The 21,163-nt window shown below is 32.7% G+C and overlaps 1 protein-coding gene across 1 annotated transcript in view; it reads right to left on the bottom strand.

The window, feature by feature from the left end:
* LOC149789701 (uncharacterized) overlaps nucleotides 1-20,914 on the bottom strand; it is a 45,170-nt gene extending 24,256 nt beyond the window's left edge. The window contains exons 1-3 of the mRNA XM_089973097.1: nucleotides 20,842-20,914; nucleotides 5,226-6,011; nucleotides 1,723-1,811 (exon numbers count right to left, since the gene is read on the bottom strand). Of these exons, the coding sequence (XP_089829223.1) occupies nucleotides 1,723-1,811; nucleotides 5,226-6,011; nucleotides 20,842-20,914 (948 nt within the window). The remainder of the gene's footprint in view (nucleotides 1-1,722; nucleotides 1,812-5,225; nucleotides 6,012-20,841) is intronic.
* Between the last annotated feature and the right edge of the window lie 249 nt (nucleotides 20,915-21,163).

Genomic DNA, 21,163 nt, shown 5'->3' with positions numbered 1-21,163 from the left:
TGACAGCAGCAGATTTGTGGTAGTTCTAGGAATAAATATTGAAAATAATGTATCATCTTATTGTTTTCACAAACATGTCTTTTATTTAATATTTTTATATAGTTTGTACAACACGTTTGGAAAGATAGCTTGAAAATTGGAGGTCCGATTTCATAGATTTATAGGCCTATGCCGCAATAATCACCTGAACAACAATGAAAACTAGAGAGTACTAGGCCAACGTTTGTCAACACGAACTTTATTTGCAATGTTTGAGAAGACGAATTATCTTCCAATTGATTTTTACCACTATGAAGAATGCAAAGCCATTTATTTTTACCAGGCTTATTGGTAAGCAGTACCCCAACGTGGTTTATGTGAATTTCATGTTTTTGATACGCAATGCATTCTGACCCATAGCCAAACATATGTTGAAAAGAATATTTGATGTAGCGGGAAAGATCAGAAAAAGCTATGACAGTTGATATATATTTCTGTTTACCAAAAATATTTAGATGGAGGCCGCCAACATGGCTACTTGTTTATTTGATGCCAATTTCATCTCCAACCAAATTGACATTGCAATTGTTTTAGTGAAAGTCCCATCTGATATGATCATCCATTCCGAATTTCAAGATGGCAATTGTGGTGGCAACATTGTATATCCATGTGGCAATGTTTTTATTTAAGATCAACTAGTGTTGTTGCTATTATCAGTTATAATCGATCATCAGTTGCTTGTGCAAATTAATAAGATAATCAATTTAGACATTTGTAATCGAAGCACAACGACTAGTAAAACTCCCAGCCAGATTAATAAATTTAAACACATTCTGATGGTTTTAGTTCAGCTTAAATGTAGAATCCTTTGTAGTATTGTTAACAATGACAAACAATAAAAACATGTCCTTCTATACTCTAAATTTATACACATAACATTTGAATGAAATGATTTTGGGGTATTGCTACAATATTTTAGTTGCATATGACTAATCAGCCATACAAAGTTGCATTCGTTTAAAATTGGCGTAGAACAAAAATAACACAAACTAGAAAAACAAATGTAATATTATCATCAGGTTCAAGTATACATGTCATTGAACGATATTACTCCTGTACATTTATTAACATCTGGAACTTTTAATTAAAGATATAACTGTATAATAAACAAAAATTAAAATTTGCTACATATAAACTATTATAATCGATTATCAGTTTTTTAGCGGAACCGGTGATTGATTGTGAAGTTCGGACCAATTCCCATCACTAAGATCAACTATATCTTGGCATGAACGTGTAAGCAAATTTTCACAGCAATTCTCTATGAAGTTTATGAATATAGTCCGATGATGGAAAATGGGACATCCCAATAAATCTTCTGGTCTTCAAATATACCAGTAGACTGTTAGGAAAAATTCATGCCAACACATTGACCAAATGAAATTCAAACAATGTCATTATTTTCCAGCTCCAACTTTATGTCTTTATTAACAACCTGTGTTATTTTTAGCAAATGTTCCCTGACTTTTAAATGTTAAGGGAAATTATCTCTGCACCTAACTTTTCAGTTCTACTGTAGAATAGACCCTGATTTAAAAGTAAACATAACTAAATATTATTAAAGGTGTACCATCAAAGCATATCACACTTCAGAAGTAATGTATTGTGATACAGTCATACTGGAAGTGAGCTACCAGTACACAGTGTGGTAAACTATATGAAATGCATGTATGAAGCACTTACATCTCGCTGTCCTATCTTTATGGCTGTCTTCTCAATGACAGGATGTTTTCTTTCATCGCTCAATAGGGCTTTTGAAGCTTTATGACTTCCTACAGCAAAAGAATATTTGTCCCAGCTAATTAGCAATACAGCAAAACATTGAATCTGAACGAGATATTTATTACAATATGTACAAACCAAAGTTTACAGTAAAATAATTATTGGAACAAATGAATTTTCATAAGACAGCAGGGGCTCTACTCGCCAAAAGCATTTTAAGAAATTCCAGATAAAACTGTTCTTTCTTGTTCAACCTGCTAAGTACTGAAAGCAACTCAGAATGACTGTGGGGATTGGGGTGGGTGGTGGTATCTTGAAATAGCTAGAATGTCTTGCTCAACAAGATTTAAAACAACTGGGCTCAGATCCGACTAATTGTAATAAAAACAAACTTAACAGCAGTCAGATTTAACCTTACATTTCATTTAAGTATGTTTGTTTTATTTTCATTAAATTATTCCTCATGTTTTCACTCTCAAGTCAGTAAGTACAATGTATAGAAAGTGACTGGTGGATATTCTTTTATTTCTTCCTATTCCCTTGCAGCTTTTTTTTCGCCACCATACTGGAAAATTATACGATGCTTCTCTGGTTTGGGGGAGGGGATAGTACACAAATTACACTAGGTTAATAAAGTTTTTACAAAAACAATATGACTTCCCTATTACCCCTTATACCCCGTTTCAGATTTAATTTCAAAAAAAGAAAGAAAATCTTTATTTAAAAACTGCACAAAAATTACTAATTTTGTGCATTAATTTCAATTTTCTAATTAGGTCTCAATCCCAATTAATTCATAAAAAACAGCTTAATGAAAATCAGACTTGATTTTACAATATATCATTTAGGTTTGTTGTACTGATTAATTTATTCCCCACATTTTCAAACATTTTTTATTTGCCTTCCCACTGTAAAAGTTATATGATAATTCTCCAGGGGGGTAACACAAAATAATTTCATATAGCTTGACAAAAAGTGTGTCCCTTTTAAAAATTAAACAATCAATGGTTTTTGCATCATAAAGCTAAATTGCATCAGAAACAAATATTCGATTTTTATGGGGGGGGGGGGGTAAATCAGAACCTTAAAATGTCCTTATGCAATGTGGCATGTGTACAGTATCAACTATTATTTCACAATTTCCGATGCACACAGAAACAGATTATTTAATACAAAAATATAACAAGATGAAATTTTTTAAAATTATGGATGACTTCCTTATATATCCAACTAAAGATTTAATTAAATTAAAACGAGGAGGCGGGTGTGGGGGCAGAGAAAAAGTCATAGTCTTAGAAACAAATATGAAAAATTTGCTCATTTCATTGAATATTTTCTAATTTATAACCTGACTGGCATCATAGCACTGCACGGGATTTTCCTTACTAATATTTACTTCCTCATTTCATTCATCAATGTCACATTTATAACCTGCCTGTAAGGAGTAGGTTCTAGCACTGTTACATTTTGTGCATTCCAAATATACGTAATTTGCCATAAGGAAGGGCTAATATTTACGCAGGCGAGTCCATGTTTTGCGAGACAAGTGAGATATTGTTCGCCTTCTAAGAGAAATATATTTTTCTTTTCTTAACCATGGTAATTTTATTATATTAGTACTGGCTTACACAAGTACACCTTTTTCATTTTGTTCAATTTTTCTAACAAAAATTGTTAAAAATATCAAAAACTAAGCATTCAAAATATTGGAAATTTTTCTTGCAAACGGAAACCCGAAAAGGAGCATCTTTCTGATTTTTACAAAAGTCCTCCGTTTGGTTTTAAATTCGGATTGTTTTTCTTTTTTTGACTGTTATGTTGTGACATAAATTTCTAATGAAAAAAAAATGTATAAATATAAAAAGATAAATAAACATAAATTAGTATTTAAGGGCAGTAAACATTTGTACATATGTGTGTATGTGTATGTGTGTGTCTGTTGAAATATATTGTGTCTTACTCAAGAAGACTTTGAGATAACTGGGCTCAATCCAATTAATTCACAAAAATCAACTTAATAAAATAAAAATCAGACTTAATTTATTTCATATAACTAGGTTTGTTTTATTTTCTTAAATGTATTCAACAGCTTGTCAATAAAATCTATAAACAGTAGGTGGGGTAACTATACAATTTTTTCTTCCTTTCCTTCTTTTCATAATTTTTTTTACCACCCGAATGCAAAATTATTTGGTAATTCGGGGGAAGGGGGGACTGCTCATATCTAGCTTGATAAAATGTATTATTGTTCTTTTTGAAAATTAAACAATAATGGTTTGCATCTTTAAGCTAAGTTACTTCAGAAACAAATCTTGCATTTTTCTTTTAAAATTAGAAAAAAATTTCCTTAAAATGTAACAAGATGAACATTTTTAAAAATTATTGATGATTTCCCTATACATCAAAACACATATTAAAATAATTATAAAAAAGAACAACAGAAAAATGTCCTATTCTTGGAAACAAATGCACAGAACTTCCTCATTTCATTCATCAATTTCAAATGAATGACCTGCCAGTGTTCTAGTACTGTTATCATCTGTGTATTTCAAATATATGTCATTTTCCTTAATAACACGGCCTAATACTTACGTGGGAGAGTCATTGTTTTGCCAGACAAATGAAATGTTGTTCCTCGTCTTAGATAAATAAAAATAATTCCTTCTTTTTAAATAACATAACGAATTCTGTACCTTTAGTGCACTTGTATCTTTTTTCTAAGAAATTTGGTTAGAAATATTAAAACTATGTGTTGCAAATATTTGAAATTTTTCCTGAAGACGGTGAAGATGGGAATCGATATCGACCTCTCACTGGTTCATGACAACACCTTCCCTTTGGTTTTAAAGTCAGTGTATTTAACCGATAATGACCCGATCGAGGAAAAAACTGTTTCTGTTCTTGTTTTTTTACTGACGCTTATCTTGTGATATAAATTTCCAATTACAAAAAATGTAAATAGAAATTCATTGTTAAAGCAAGGGGAACATTAATACATGGGTACACATAAATATGTGTCAAGAAATACGGTGAATACATCCAACGGCCATCTTTGTAATCTATATTTCACTAGATTGAATGACACGCGCTAAGAATAAAAGCGTCACCTGGTGGTTAAACACGGTATAAAATGTCGTCGTCCTTTTATGTCGTTGATAAATTATGTATATGCAAAGTATGTTACTTTTATTTATATATAAATTAATATATTATAAATAAATATTACACATAAATGTAGATCACTTAATAATATTAAAGTGAACATAATGTAAATTGTATAACAACGAAATACTGTCTTTCTTATTCCTAACTTCATATCAACATGACTCAGCTGTAATGTTGATATTTTGTTTTTTAAATTTGAAATGAAATTTGTGAGAATTGTCAATAAATGAAGTTTGTAATTTTATTTATGACGTCATTAAAGGATTTTATGTCAATAAAATATAAGAAACATGAATTACCTTGATACCCGGGTTGGAATACAGTAATGTCTCTACTCCTCCAGCGTGTGGTATACAGACATCCATTGTCCCAGAATGTTGCATAGAGATCCGATGGAATTCCATGTGTGAAAATGGCGACAAGTTGACATGAAGCTGTAAGTTGATGAATACAGTAATCACGGAATCCATGGTTACATACGAAAATATTCCCGTCTTCATTTATAACGATTGATGTTGGGTTGTGTAGACGTTGATGTTTGTATGTATATTTACTTTGACTGGGATTCAAAATGTCGAATCCATACACACCATTATTATCTGGGGATTTATCACCAGCATCACACGCGATATACATCATGTTGTCTTTTGTTGTCACTCTACTCCACCCGTCCCCTTTACATATCTGGTGAATTGTTTCAACATATCCGTCATCAAGTGACATGAAGCACCAGTACATTGTGTCCTGTCTAAAACCACTGACAACAAGACTATTATTCAGTCTGACAACGCCATGGTATTCATTCAATAATCCATTTACACGTAAAGTCCTTATCGTTTTAATATCACGTGACATGTCTGTATAAGCAGTGGATATAATTGTTATCATACCGTCGCCATGAAGGACACAAATTGTCATGTCGTCCATCAGACACATGTCACGTGGGTCTGATTCTCGTCTGTCTGACGATGCCAGGACTTTTCCATCATGGAGACGATGAATCCGGACATTACACGTATTGAAGTCTAGGACGACTATCTTGTCTTGGCACACGACAATAGAGATATAGGTGGGCTCCTTGTCGGCTGTAGAAATAATGTGATATAAAAAGATGAGTACGCATCTACACAAAATTATTAAACATATATAATTATATTAAAATATGAAAAATATTTTGCATTGTTTATATATTAATACATTACTAATAATTTAATTAATTAAATACATGACTTCAAAAATTCATTCATGTTAAATGTATTATACTTATTCTATTATTCTTAATTTACCTCTCAAAAAATTGCAATGTTCGTGGTGGTTGTCGTGGTATATTTACTAAATTTCCATAAGTATATTTATATTAAAATACTAAAATAACTTGTATATTTACGTAATATGAACATTAAAATAATGCATAATATAAACGTTGATACCAATCTACACAAAAATACCGTAAATGTATAATTTAAATACCAAATAACTGACCATTACAATCGTCGTAATGGCTTCATCATTTTATTATTATTGCAAGAGAGATTTACAGCAGACATCACAAAGACCCACTAATTACACTATTATAGTTCTGTACAGTATTTTAGTAAACCGAAGATACCAACAATAGCATGTCAATAGGTTATGTGTGGAAACTGTTATTTTCCCACATTTTTAATCATGTTACGTACGTGCGTACGTTCGTGTGTATTAATCGTATACTCTTCCAAAAATGGACAAGACAAATTCAGACACGGAGTCCATCCTTACATTAAATAACTCTGTGTCATTCCTTGAAAGCTATAGAGTGAAGGTCTTCATCACAATACCACGTAATAACTGATCACAAAACAGGGACATACACCAAAATGAGGGGGGATACATTTTTTTTAAACGTGATTTTAGTCAAAACGAGGAAATAAACGCATAGGCTACCAGTTTTTCACACTGAATAAAGGCCGTCGATTTTAACGAGTACAACTTCTTAAAAAAGCATCATCGCACACTGAACTAAACACAGCCAACTTACATTCCATTTGCTAATAAAACCATAACAAAATTAGAAACACTAAGTTAATTTTCAGCTATAACAGTATCACTTAAAAACTTCAATTTTGTTTCAAATTCCATTAAAAGCCGAAAACAATTCTCGAAAACATATAGTATTTAACCTATTGAATGTTATTTATTTCATTCTTTAAAAGGTTGTTCAACCATATTATTGGCATTGACCATGCAAACGGAGAAGGGCAGGCGAACGAAACTCACTAAATAATAATCATAAAAATAATAATAATAAATTATTCATCTAACATTTCCCTGTCATACTCAACATTTAGTCGAATACCCTATATGTATGCAATACCCTGAGTATTTCAATGAAAGTCCGTGTTAATAAACGTCTTCATTAATTTACTTGTCTGCTGCATTTTCTCAAATTGGTATGACTGCCTTCGGTTTTGACGTCTGCACTGACAAGAAAGCTGGCGGAAACACGCAACGTGGAGAAACGTAATTATTTACAAATCCGCGAAGCCCGATGTACTAAAGTTTGCATCACACATGGGTCAAAACAGCGGTAGCGATTTAATCTGACAGAGTTTGAGCATCGAGTGTACCAGGATTGCGTGTCTTTAACTGTATGACACAAACTCCGCCTACTTAATAACTATCTGGGAAAAATAAAAACATGTCAGACAAACATAACGGAAAACAGATTATACACATTTTTTTCTTTCAAAGATTGCATGTATTGGTACATTAGGCTATTTTATAAAATAAAACAATAATACATCAAATGGTTATCATGGTTGTTAATGTTGTAATGTGCAAATTTCTGGTATATATTTGCAGTGATCGAATTAATAATTTTAAAGATATTTAAACATGTGCACTGTAAATGTGTCTGGGGTTATCATCTTCTTGCATAGTAGTTCTGATGTTAGTTTATCATCTTTTTTCAAGAGAAATATTTACCAAGCCTGAAGATCCGAACTCAATATATATATATATATATATATATATATATATATATATATATATATATATATATATATATATATATATATATATATATATATATATATATATATATAATTATCGATTTGTCGAGCTTTATTTCCCTAAAGGGTTTTGCACCATTTAATCATCTTCAAGAATAGTAACGAATCAATCATGTCAAATGCCGTGCATGTAATATCCGTTGTGACTTTTCACCAAGACAACTGTTTGCGAAGAAAGTGGCTTTCTTTGGGAGGAAGGTAAAGGCATTTTTAACTTTAAACACGTGTATCATGGCCGTATATATTCTTATTATTGCGAAAATAAATCACTGGTCTTCCAATGAAAGTACACTTTCGTATCTGATGACGTGTATTTTACTAACAAAATTTATATACTTTTACTTCGAATTTTCCTAATATTTCTACTTAACTTCGCGGCAAATTTCTGACAAGCTAAATGAAACCAGTGTCTGTAATTTTGAGAGAGAGAGAGAGAGAGAGAGAGAGAGAGAGAGAGAGAATATTTTAGATGCTCCCTGACATTGCAAAATACCATTTCCCAGTGGAATGTTCTCCAGCATTGTATACATTTTTACAAGACCTCATTGAGAAGTCAAACTTTATAACTGAGCAAACTATTGTTGTAGCAAATTATAATTTATTTTGTTATGCATGTACAGTTTGACAATATAACGCAGAGAACATATTACAAGACTTCGACTTAAAAAAAAATGGAATATTGAAATAAAAAATGTCAAAATTTAGGCAAAAGCCTCTTCCAGACACTTGAAAAAGCGAAGGACATTTTCAGCGAAGCGAACACATTTTGTCCTTGTTGTCGTCATCTGAACCTGAATGTGTAATGTCCAATCCCATAACTCAGAAGTTATAGGTAATGATTAAAGCTTATTCGATTGACTCTACGACGTCTTATTACCGCGTCATGTCTATTACTGTGTCCTGCTTACCAAGGCGTCCCATAACTCAGAAACTACAAGTAATGATGAATAATATTGACACTACGACGTACTAATACAGCGCCATGCCTATCACTGCGGTGTTTGAGCGTATACTAGAACCGCTGTCATAATGCATCACATATTGTTACTGAATCATATCTTAAACATCATCTACCGCTCTGGTGGCCTACTGGTTACAGTGTCTGCCTCCGATGCATGAGGTCGGATGTTCGAACCCTGGCCGAGTCATACCCAATATTTATTTTAAAAAATGAGCTGCTTCGCTAGGTGCTAAGTTTTATTAGGTTAGTGTTAGGGCTGGTCGGCCTGCTGTCAGGATAATTTGACTGTGGGATATCACACAACATGATGTACCAGTGCTAGACCTCACTATAAACTGACTATTAACTGCCTCACTGAAGACATCGTCGCGATATGACTGAACAATTGTTTAAAGCTACGTTAACAATCCAAATCACATGCACACACTTTAAAATCATGCATACATACATACATGTTATGATTATTTTGTCGTTATATGTCAACGATAGTACAAGCAAAGATTTGACTTGTTTAACAAATCCATTATAATCTTCATCCCTTATACATTTTAAACTTGTCCTTTAAAATAAAGTTCAAATTACCATTCGATTTCAAAATGATATTGCCACGCATGAAATTGCATTCTGTTACGTTTTTCTCTTGATTTGTCATAGGTCATATCGCAGTAATAAAAGAAGCAAAACTTAAAATAAAAAATAGAAAACTAATCTTTGACACAACGGATTTCCAGCTGAAGAAGTATAGGACATATTGGATGAGACTTGTTCGCCTGCTTTCCATATTTTGCTGACAAGTCTTCAAATATTACTACATAATATTGAACTTAAGTTCGTTCCGACTTCTGTGTGTCTGATATTTCGTTTCTTTGCCAGTCTCGGGTAAAGAGCTTCTATGTATATCAGTCAAGCTTAATGCCCCTATTCCATCAATACATTGAATGTTAAAAACCGTTTAACATAAGTGGGAGCTACTGTTTCAGGTAGATCAACCCGTGAGAAATAAACACATGCAAACGTGATCTGTTTACAGCTGTTTGAACACTATTCTACGGCTTTACATCGCTGTAAATTCAGGAATACGCTGTCACACAGTTATACCCAATGCACCGTATCCCCGTCAACAAAGGGCAACTGACACTGATTATTATCTTATGCATACGAAATCTTTCTTATCAATATGTTTGTAAAACTACGGTGCCCTTTAAGTGATATACATTATAAAGAAGTACTAAATCGAAAAACGACATATCTTTTTTAATGGAATTATTAGTATGTATGAAATCAAACAATATCGTTCTATCAAAACATAATGTGTAGATAAATCGAACACTACTACTTCGTTATTTCATCATTTGGAACACATTGCTTCTTTGAATAAATACGATCTTGTTCTATATATAATGCATGGGTTCTCAATAATTGTGTACAGCCGTCAATAGAGTTTCATCCTTTTGAGAAAGACCAATATTTTGCCTGATAGATCCAATGCTTATAATTGCTAATCGCACCGAAGTTGATAACTGACTTCGGTCTATTACTTTTCAGTAAGTTTCATTTTTTTGTTGTCATTTTTGCAGCAGGAATATTAACTGAGTAATCTTTTATAACACAAACTTGGTGCGAAAAATTACAATTTCTTTCCAAACAATGGCCATGTGAGTTTAATTCTTTAAGATAGCGAAGGCTACACGCCGGGATAGATAGACAGATACACAGATATATAACATATATTAAAATTAACTTGACATTTAAAGTGTTGGTGTGAAGCAATTTGATATATCAATACTGTTAGTATGACTACGCATATAATTATAGTTTCCAGGGTTGATTATTTCTCTTGAGAAATTATGAATTTCCGTTTATGGATCACTTTTAAAATAACAAAACAGAAAGAAAAGTAATTAATATTTACCAATTTAGAAATGAATGTGATCGATATTTTCTCTGATTTCCATATTCTTTTTAGGGAACATCTTACACCAAGTAACCTAGATGAACCGAGGTCGATATTTTGTTAGGTGTACACTTTCCATGAGATTTATCAACAATGTTAAAAAGTTACAATAACGTCTCGAGATGAGAAAATCTAACTGGAAATCTTTGTGTGGCTTAAGCATACATGTACTTTATTTTACACCGAGCTATGAATTTGTAACTTTAATAAATAAAATATTTGTGATAATTCACTGAAAATAGTACATTTATATATAACTCGTCTCCATTTGTTGAACCACGTATGTACATCACTTTGTACATCAAATATTACAGGTTAATAACATACATACATACATACATACATACATACGTAAGTACATACATAGACAGACAGGCCGATACAGAGATAGATTGTGTGTGTGCGCTTTATCATTGATATACCACGAGAGGTATACATTTTCCATTAAAAGGAAGCGAGGCTTATCCTACATCAATAGGTTTTTTTTTACCCTTTCCATTGGTTGGTTTGATTGAACGTGCTTGTACGTCGAAAAGAGCAGACGCACTTTGGGTGCGCGCTAAAACAAAGGATTAACAGCTGACAGTTACGCACAAGGAAAGGTACTATTGTTTTGTATCTAGAGTGATTGCACTAGATACAACATCACCTTTTTGCATTTTTGTTACTCATTTGTTACTCATATTTTTTAAATTAACTTTTAATTTTTATTATTATTATTCATTTAACCTAATTAGATTTTCAAATATTTGTGAATCCCTATGTGGGGGCAGTATACACTGAATACAACTCACTGAATACAAGTCACAGTCTTGCTCGCCGCCTTTACTCTTTATCAATTACACAGTAATTAGTAAATTGTTGGACTAATAGTAGTGCGAGACTCTTCAATAGCAAAGACAGTAAACAGTGAGTTTATTGCAGAAACATGGAAGCAGAAAACAACATGTTATTTAATATGCAATTGGGGAACGAAATTAAGCACAAATTTCAAGACCAAGGTAGAAGACCGAATGCTTCTAGAATTCCATCCCCTGGGGTGATAAACCTTAGACTTTGCCAATAAGTCGAGCGCGCCATGGCAGGCTGAAATATTGACTGCCCTCAAAATTTAATGGTTGAGATGGAACAAATAGCTGGCCTGCGAAATTGCAGGCTACAACAAATATGTTCTGTACCCTAAGGAATTCAACACACCTCTTTTAGAGATAAATCAAATGAAAATTAAAGCGAACAACGTCAGTATCTACAAAACTGCGCCCATGACCAGTGAGTTAGAGGCAAAAACGATTAATGTTTCGATCTCAGGCCTCCCTCTGGAAATTGAAACAATAGAACTGACGAACACGATTGAGAGAGAACTCAAAACAAAGGTAGTGAAACCCAAAATGGCCACAGTCTGGGGATTTGGCAATGTAAAAATAGGCGCCCGTATCGTCACTGTGGCCAAAGAAGATGCCCCTAAGATCGCAACGTATTTCTACGTAATGAGATATAGGTTGAAAAACTGGTACAGAGGGTGTGAAAACCATATAAAGTGCCCCAAATGCCAACATACAGGGAATGACCTTAGAATGTACACATACCAGCAGGCACCAGTGACAAAAACAACAACAACCTATGCTAGTAAGGTAGATGAACAAAAAAATAAAAATTAAAAAAAAATAATAAAAAATAGACAACGACACATCAATAGTGATGCTTTTAAATGCAATAAGAAACGAGGAAAACAAAGAGGGAGACATAGCCGAAACCACAACAAACAATGAGCTAACGGCACTCCCAGAAATAGACCTAACGGAAATAAAGGGAAACTCTATATCCCCAGAGTGGGAGAAAATACTCAGCCCGAATAAAACAGGGAACATCCAAACCCCTTCAAGGTGGCCTCCGATTACTTTGACCAACATGTTTTCCCTTCTACAAGAAGAAGAAAACTCAGTAGTATAGGACAATGACAAAATTGAAGGTGAGGAGTCAGATGTGAGTTTGAAGTATCTGACCTCTACTCCCTTGCCAAAAATAAGGATAACTAGAATAAATAAAAGGAAAGCCCTCTCCAGGTCAAGCTCGTCACAGGAGAGGGACAGTAGTGACACAGAACGAGAGAGCCCTGTAATTATATATTAAATTAAACAGGACAAAACGATAGGGACAAAAATAACCTGAGACAGTGAAATGACAACGAAGATAGCGACAGAGAAAATGACAATAACGAAAACGACAACATTACAGAAAACGAAACGGAATCGCAATTAACGGAAAACCAAAACATAAAACATCAAACACCAAACAAGCATAGTTAAGACAGAAGACAATATAATCATCTAAGAATTTAGGGGTATTCAGTGCCCCTCAAACAAACAATACAACTTAAGTAAATAGAAAAACACATATTCAAGTTAAAAATAACCATGTATAACAGTAATGCGGCAACCTGGTAGGAAAATGAAAAATGGAAGGAAAAAAGTTCCGCGTTTTATTTATAAATGCAAATGGGATCAAGGAAGAAAGAATAAAAAAACTATGCAATGAAACCGATAATAATGTCTTGTTTATACAAAAAAAAAAAAACATAACGGTTTCACCAGTGAGTTAAAAGCATTATACGATGATAAAATGGAGTTTTTATTTTAAATGATTTTAAGGAAGAAGATGTAAGAGGAGGAGTAGCAACGTTCATAAAAATATAGAAGGGGGGTGAATTGGAAAAGGGAAAATAAGGTGGATTTTTTTAAAAGGAGATTGATTCACATTGTAATGTAAGAAGTTCACTTTTTAGATGTATATATGCAAGCGAATAAATACGCAAACAACATTTTTTGGATAATTTATCTAAATACATGGAAAAATACACCATGGAAAATTTAATTTTAAGGGGAGATTTAATTGGGTGGGGGAAATATAGATATAGATGGGAAATTAACCACCAACGACATAAGGTTTAAACCAGGGTTCGAATTTTTTATATAAAAAAACTGAAATTGGTAGACATATGTAGAAAATTCAATTTACTAAGGAGGGAATATCATATAATTACAAAATAAATAATGCAGATTGGATAAATTTATTGTACTAATGTTGAAAAAGATATATATAAAGAAGAAGGCATCAAGGACTTTAAAATTTCAGATCAGAATTTAATATATCTAGAAATAACTTTAGAATATACACACAAATGGGGCAAACGGAACTGGAAATTAAACAACAAAATTTTAGATGAAAACAAAGGGTGGAAAATAAGGGCTGCGAAATTCACTGCTATATATAAACAAGCGGATGAACTGTACAAAAGAGAGGAGTTAAAGGGGGACAAAAATATGTTGGAACTCTTACAATTAATGAGGAAAAAGGGGTAAAGGACAGGCAGGAACTGTTAAAATACATTGAAGAGTTTTACATTAATGTACATACCTCACAACAAATTAATACCAATATAATAGAGGATTATTTACAAGGGATAGATTGTGAGATGATATCATCAGAACACAAGAACTTGTGTGATGATTTCATCTCAAGCGAAGAAATTCTAAATAGAATAAATGATCTGACCAAAGGAAAATCCCCAGGTATAGATGGACACACCGCGGATTTTTATATGAAATTCCGCGGCTAGTTATCGCCCATTCTTTAAGGTTCATACAATAATATTCATTTGAGAAATGATACTATGACGGAAGGTATGAGGGAAGGGATCATAACACTTATATATATATATATATATATATATATATATATATATATATATATATATATATATATATATATATAAAGGGAAGGGAGATAAGGAAGATCTAAAAAATTGGAGACCCATCTCCCTCCAAAATCCTGGCTATAAAATACTAAGTGAAATTTTAGCAGAAACAATAACAAAATGAATATTCAGAATTATAAACATAGACCAAACATGTGGGGCCAAGGAGAGGGATATACAAAATAATATTTTAATTACGAAAACAATCACAGAGTACATGCAAGAATGTGGGCTAAACGGTGATATGGTACTTTTTGACCAGGAAAAAGCATTTGACATATTAGAACACAATTATATGCAAAAAGTCTTGGAAAAAATTGGATTTGGAGAAAATTGTAAAAAATGGACTAAAATCCTGAGCAACAAAATAACCTCAAGAGTACAGGTACATGGGGCAAACACGGGAAAATTCGACATACAAAGAGCAGTGAGGCAAGGATGCCGAATATCCATGCTATTATATGTAACAGCGATTGAGATCCTAAGTGTAAGAATAAGACTGAACAGTAAAATTGAATGTATAATGGTTCCAAATACAAAAGATGAAATCAAGCTGCTACAACATGCAGATAATTGCACTAACGTTACAAAAGACCCAAACTCCTTTAAATATTTTTTAAAAAAATTTGAAAAAATTAGAAAAGCCTCAAGGTATAAAATCAACCACGATAAAACAGAAATTCTAAAGATAGGAAACTGGTAGGGCAACCACCCCGAAAAAGTCCCCACCTCATTAAAGAACGAGCTAAAGCAACGGGAATCTACTTCGGGAGAAGAGACGAACAGGAAAATTGTAAAAATATGTGAAAGAAAATAGAAGACAATGTGAATATCTGGGCACTAACGCCACTATGTATTATGGAACGGGCCCAGGTGGTCAAAACGAAAATGTATTCTAACACAAATTATATTTTAAAATCAAGAGAAATAGAAAATGTCACATGAAACAAAAAACAATGCAATTTTTAATTGTATATGTGAGCATAAAATACAATAAAGAAACTTTATATAGAGCGAGGGAAAGAGAGGGATTAGCACTACCTAATCCCATTTTAATTAAATTGGCTAATATTTTAAATAGGTTTAAAAGACTTAAATCTGCACCCATCCTACCGTGGGAACCGATATACATATATTGGTACGGTTTTACCATGAGAAAAAGGACAGAGATATACCAAAATAATAAATTTAAAAAAAAAAACAACTTGAAATACCTAGGAAATTTAGACCTATTAAGGATTTATTTATTAAATATCGTGATAAAACGGGATTATGGGAAAAAGAAGAGAAATATGCATAACAATGGATTAGAGAAGAGACAACAAAAAAAAAACAAGAGCAAATTTAGGAGTGAACTGGGAACCGGCCTCAAGGCACTCGAATAAGCTAGGATCACTAAAAATTCAAAGCCTCTGCTTCAAATGCATGCATAATGCATGATTGACAGGAGACGTGGCAGTGAGACTGCACATGATCAGAGTATCGCCAAAATGTCCACTGTGTAAAAATTTCCCATTTAGTAATTACCACACTATGACACAATGTGATTAGAAAATACGATAGAATAAAATTGATTGGCGAACTATGTAAAAAGGGGATATATAAAAGAGAAAGTGTTTTACTTTTAGACGGGAATTTCGATAAAACCGTACTCTATAAAATACGGATTATATTATAGGAATAATGAGGGCATGTGGGTAGATAATTGTAATAAGCAGATAACAATGAAACATTTTAATAAAGAATTGATTCCTGGTGGGGAGGGAGAATATGGAGGGAAAGGGCGATGGGAGGGGAGCTCTGGTTAGCTACCCACTAGGAATGTGATACTGCCAGTGAGTAGGCGAGAACCTCCAACTCATCTCTGGACCCGTACATGGAACCTACAAACTCCATGACCCAATTCAAATTTTAGAATTTATAAAAGGAAATAATAATAAAAATAATTAATAATAACGTTTCTAAACCCCCAATCAAAATAATATTAAATAGGAACATAAAACCATTTGATTAGAAACTACATAGAACTTAAATTTCTAAATCAGCAATATCTTTTTGGGAAATGAAATAAAAATAAAAGTAAGATCTTTTCCCAAGATATCAATATCATTTAAATATTTTAAAATTTCTTTTTAAATAGAAATATATTTAAAAAAATAAAATTTTACATTTGAATTAAAAAAAATTCTTAATTTATAATATTATAATATATTCTAAATAAGAACCCATACTTATTAAATCTTCAATTAACACTTGAAAATTCAAAAGACTCATATGATTTCATACTTTGGAAAAATAACAAGAAAATACTATCTGAAATAAGGAAATATAGAGAATAAAAAAAACAAGCGCTCTTCTTTAAGGATCGCTGCCATTTCACCTCTGTATGCGTTGGTTCGAGTCTCGAATTCGGCTAATGTGGTTATGTGAGTAAGCTTGCCAGTAGCTTATCGTGGTTCGGTGGTTCTTTCCGTGGTTTTCCCGGGTTCTTCCTCCACCATTAATACTGGCCGCCATGCATAGCCTATCGTTTCCTGAAAAATGATATTAAACCCTACAACAGATAATAAATACATACAGGATTACCACCATTGACTATCTTTCTCTTCTCTAACCGTACAACTCCCTCACTGTATGGTCAAACGACCTATATTAGTTTAGTGTCTTAAACAATTTGGAAACTTCTAAGAAATAGTTTAAATAAATTAAAGGGGGTCTAACTCGAATCAGGAGAAAAACAAGGAGAATAAAGAAGAGTTGACCTTGAATCGAGAACATCCTACCTATATATTTAAAGAACATATTACGATGAACAACAAAGATTAACACTCGAATAAAACAATATATTTATTTTCTTAAAATAATATAGCACACCGTTCCAATCGCTAAAATAATAAATTGAAAATAAATTAACGGATGCAAAAATATATAATATAATGATTGTAAATCCCAAAATATTGAAATAAGAAAACTGAGGAAAATTCTGATTTACACTTGCTGTCTCAAACATACCGAAAATATAGCATACACACAATATAGCACTAATACAAATAGCAAGCACTGAGACATAGGGGACGTGTAGAAAGGTCAAACAATTTTCAGGGAAGGGACATCGAGCAAGGTGAATAAAACCAGGCTCAGACGAACAACCCCAAAGATAATACTGGGGAAAAATAAACACCCCATCAAAAATTAAAACTAATATTTGTTATAATAAAATTGGTTTTAAATAATATATACAATATATCTGAGGGGGAAACATACAAACAAAAAGTACTTTTCATATTTTTTTGGAATGAGGGGCATGTGTCTGGTGCCCCCTACCTCCGAAACAAGTTCTTGCCTGACCAACCCAAACAGAGACAGCAGATGGGGGCACCTTTTGGATATTTTGATATTTTAAAATAATTTTGTTTTACAACTTATGTATAGGTTTAGGAAAAAACAACAGCAACAAAAGCAGGCATGAAATAAATTACAGTGTGTCTGCCTCATGAGCAAGAAAATTGCCTTATAATTTCTACAGATTATTGCGAATTTTTATCACTAATATTATGAACAGTGTAAATAAACCCCATGGAAAGTGTACACATACCGTTACAACTATCCAAGTTATAGTAGGCTACTTGGTGAAGGTTCAGTTTCAAGGTAAGTATTCTCTCTCACTCCAGATTCCTGCGCACTCTGTCCTTTATGAATGAGGTGGGTGGGTGGAAATTCTTAATATTTGTATCGTTATTTTCTTACGTAACTTGTGATTAATCAGTGATCAATGAAACTCTTGACTGATCTATAAAATTGATGACAGAGTCGAAACAATGTTTATAAATGCCATAGGCGGATCACAATTTAATAAACATTAACTTACGCACGCACACACACGTGTGTGCGTGTGAGTGTTATGGTTCAACCACAGGAGTCTGACGTTCTTTCTGACGATAAAATGTCAAACTTCTGTGTTCCAAACGACATCCAACTGGCTGGAGGTCAAGGTGTTAAATGCGTTTATGTACCTCTGATTGCACGACTCAAGAGTGTGATTGGCCAGTCCACACTGACGGATTGTAACCCTTGTTGATGTTTGCTCTATTATTAAATCGCAAACTTCTTTAAAACTAATAAAATGTTATATGGTGGATACAACCCATGTTTGACAATTTGGTGAGTGGGAGATTATTCAACCTCTAACTCTACAAATGTCAAAAAAGCATATTCTAATAACCCTGGTTGACGGTGGGGTGAGTACGGCAATTACCGAACCATTATCAAACTAATATAGTTTTTATAATATTCATATATAAATCTAAATATTTTGAACATCGAACCATATTAGACCTAATAGTATTAGGCGCCATTTTGCCCTTTTTCCTTATTTTGTGATATTATATTTATCTTGTGATATCATTTTATTTTATTATATCAATTAACTGAATTTGTAGTTTCTAGTTAACGAGTATAAAATCTGAATTAGTGTACACGAAATTCCCAAATTTAAGTTTTAGTCGTATGTTTTTTCTTCACAATTGAATTTTATTTTTAAAATTGGGAAATATCGCCTATATCCAACAATTTTCACTCAGTTCGGACGGAATATAGCTCATTCATTAGACAAATTTAAGATATGCATCTAATTTTATAAAAGAATAAAATGAAAGAAATATTAATATAATGAATTTGAAGTTATGCTATCATACACGAGACTATGTATATCATACACCGAATGTATTTTACAGCATACAATAATAAAACGGCACCTCATATGATTACATGATCAATGCAGTCTTATATTGCCATATTGCGGACACGTGCTTGTGATAAATAAAAATATTAATAACAAAACAATTTTGAGATTTTTGCCAACAAAGTAGACTATAGACTAAATTATACTGGATTTGGATGACATTATTTCTTTTACGCACGATCTTGTAAAACTTGTTCTTAAAGAAATTAACTTGAACATTATTCCTCAACGTAATTCTACTAAAATATGAACAACATGAGACTCTTTGCTTTAGATGTTTGTTAGTTGAAAACATATAAATACAACGTTTTATTCTTGTGACGTATACTTTCCAATCTTTTAATAACGCACATGCATAAAATCTGTTTTTTTTTAATATACTTTGTGCCAGAGACGAACAACATATCTGTTTGGAGATGCTTTATCAACAAAATCGTCGTCATCGGTACCAGTCTTCTTTGTGTTCATAATATCGATACTTCGTGAGAACAGCTTCTAGATGGAGATCATCCAAGAAATGTAGTCTGAACATCGTCCGTGCGAGAAAAAGAATACATAGATGTTTTACCCTTTTCTAACAAAAATATAATACCTGTCCATAGGGCAGATATTTTGGCGCTATACATGAAGGTAAATACTTCTTTAAGCTCGGTAAAAGAAAAACCTAGTTTTGCGGTGATAAGATTACCTGCAAACAGTGACAGGAGCATGTTCATACATGTCACGACGCAGTCACAATCGCTATCGGTCGGTTCATGTTGCATATGAATACATATGATGTAGCCAGACAATACACTGAACAAAGAAGGTATGCTCAGTTATTAATCTCTTTTTGTATGTGTATGTAGAACCATCAGACTATGTCATCTTACAGAAAGCCAGTATAATATGTGTCATCGTGGAAGCTTACACGCACAGTCAATGAAAATACCTTCTTTGCAGCCAGTTGGAATATCAAATTACCAAAACCTGAGCTTATGGTTTTACAATATAGTTTGATGGTTACTTAATAATTTCAATATTTAGGCTTAGACAACCCTTATGCGTTTCCCACTGGCTGTTGTATTGTTAGTATACACGGTCATTCCTGTATCTCTTTTATAATATTTGTATTGAAAGCATCTGTATGCAGGGTATGAAATATTTACTGACATATTCCATTAAGTATGCCCGACAATAGGTAACACTAGAGTATGAAACTAAAATCGAAATTCAAAGTATTCACTGAAATATTCAAATAAATATGCCAGGCTTAAGTAACAAAGACTAAGAAAATATGCATGTATTAATTGTCATATTCCTTTATGTCAGACATTAGGAAACAAACGAGTATAAAGTAGTTACTGACATATTCTACCATGTAATGAATATATTACAAGTATCCGTATGCAGATTATGAAAATATTCATTTACAAACTCCATTGGATTTTTTTATGTAACTTATGGATCACTTACTGGTTTTTTCTAGTGTCAGAGTCCCAACCTTGGCAAGGCTGTAACCAACTATTTCAGCTCCTCCTGTAGCCATTTGATCTTTTTGTATGATTGTGCTTCAGGGTTATTGACTCCAAGTGAAATGAGTTTTCAACCTAACACAATGTTGACCCGATGAATGGGCTGCAACATATAGACAATAATATTCTAGTCGTATCGATGTAATATAAATAACTAATATTTAGTTTATGAATTATTGGACAGAGATCAACTTGCTTGTAAAATGAGATATCTATACAAATGAAATCGTGTAAACATTTTGGTGTGTAAAGAGGTTAACAAA

The sequence above is a fragment of the Sinohyriopsis cumingii genome, chromosome 10 (genome assembly GCF_028554795.1).
Source record: "Sinohyriopsis cumingii isolate HCF-2022 chromosome 10, ASM2855479v2, whole genome shotgun sequence".
Taxonomy (NCBI): Eukaryota; Metazoa; Mollusca; class Bivalvia; order Unionida; family Unionidae; genus Sinohyriopsis; species Sinohyriopsis cumingii.
This window is presented reverse-complemented; position numbering and strand designations above follow the sequence as displayed.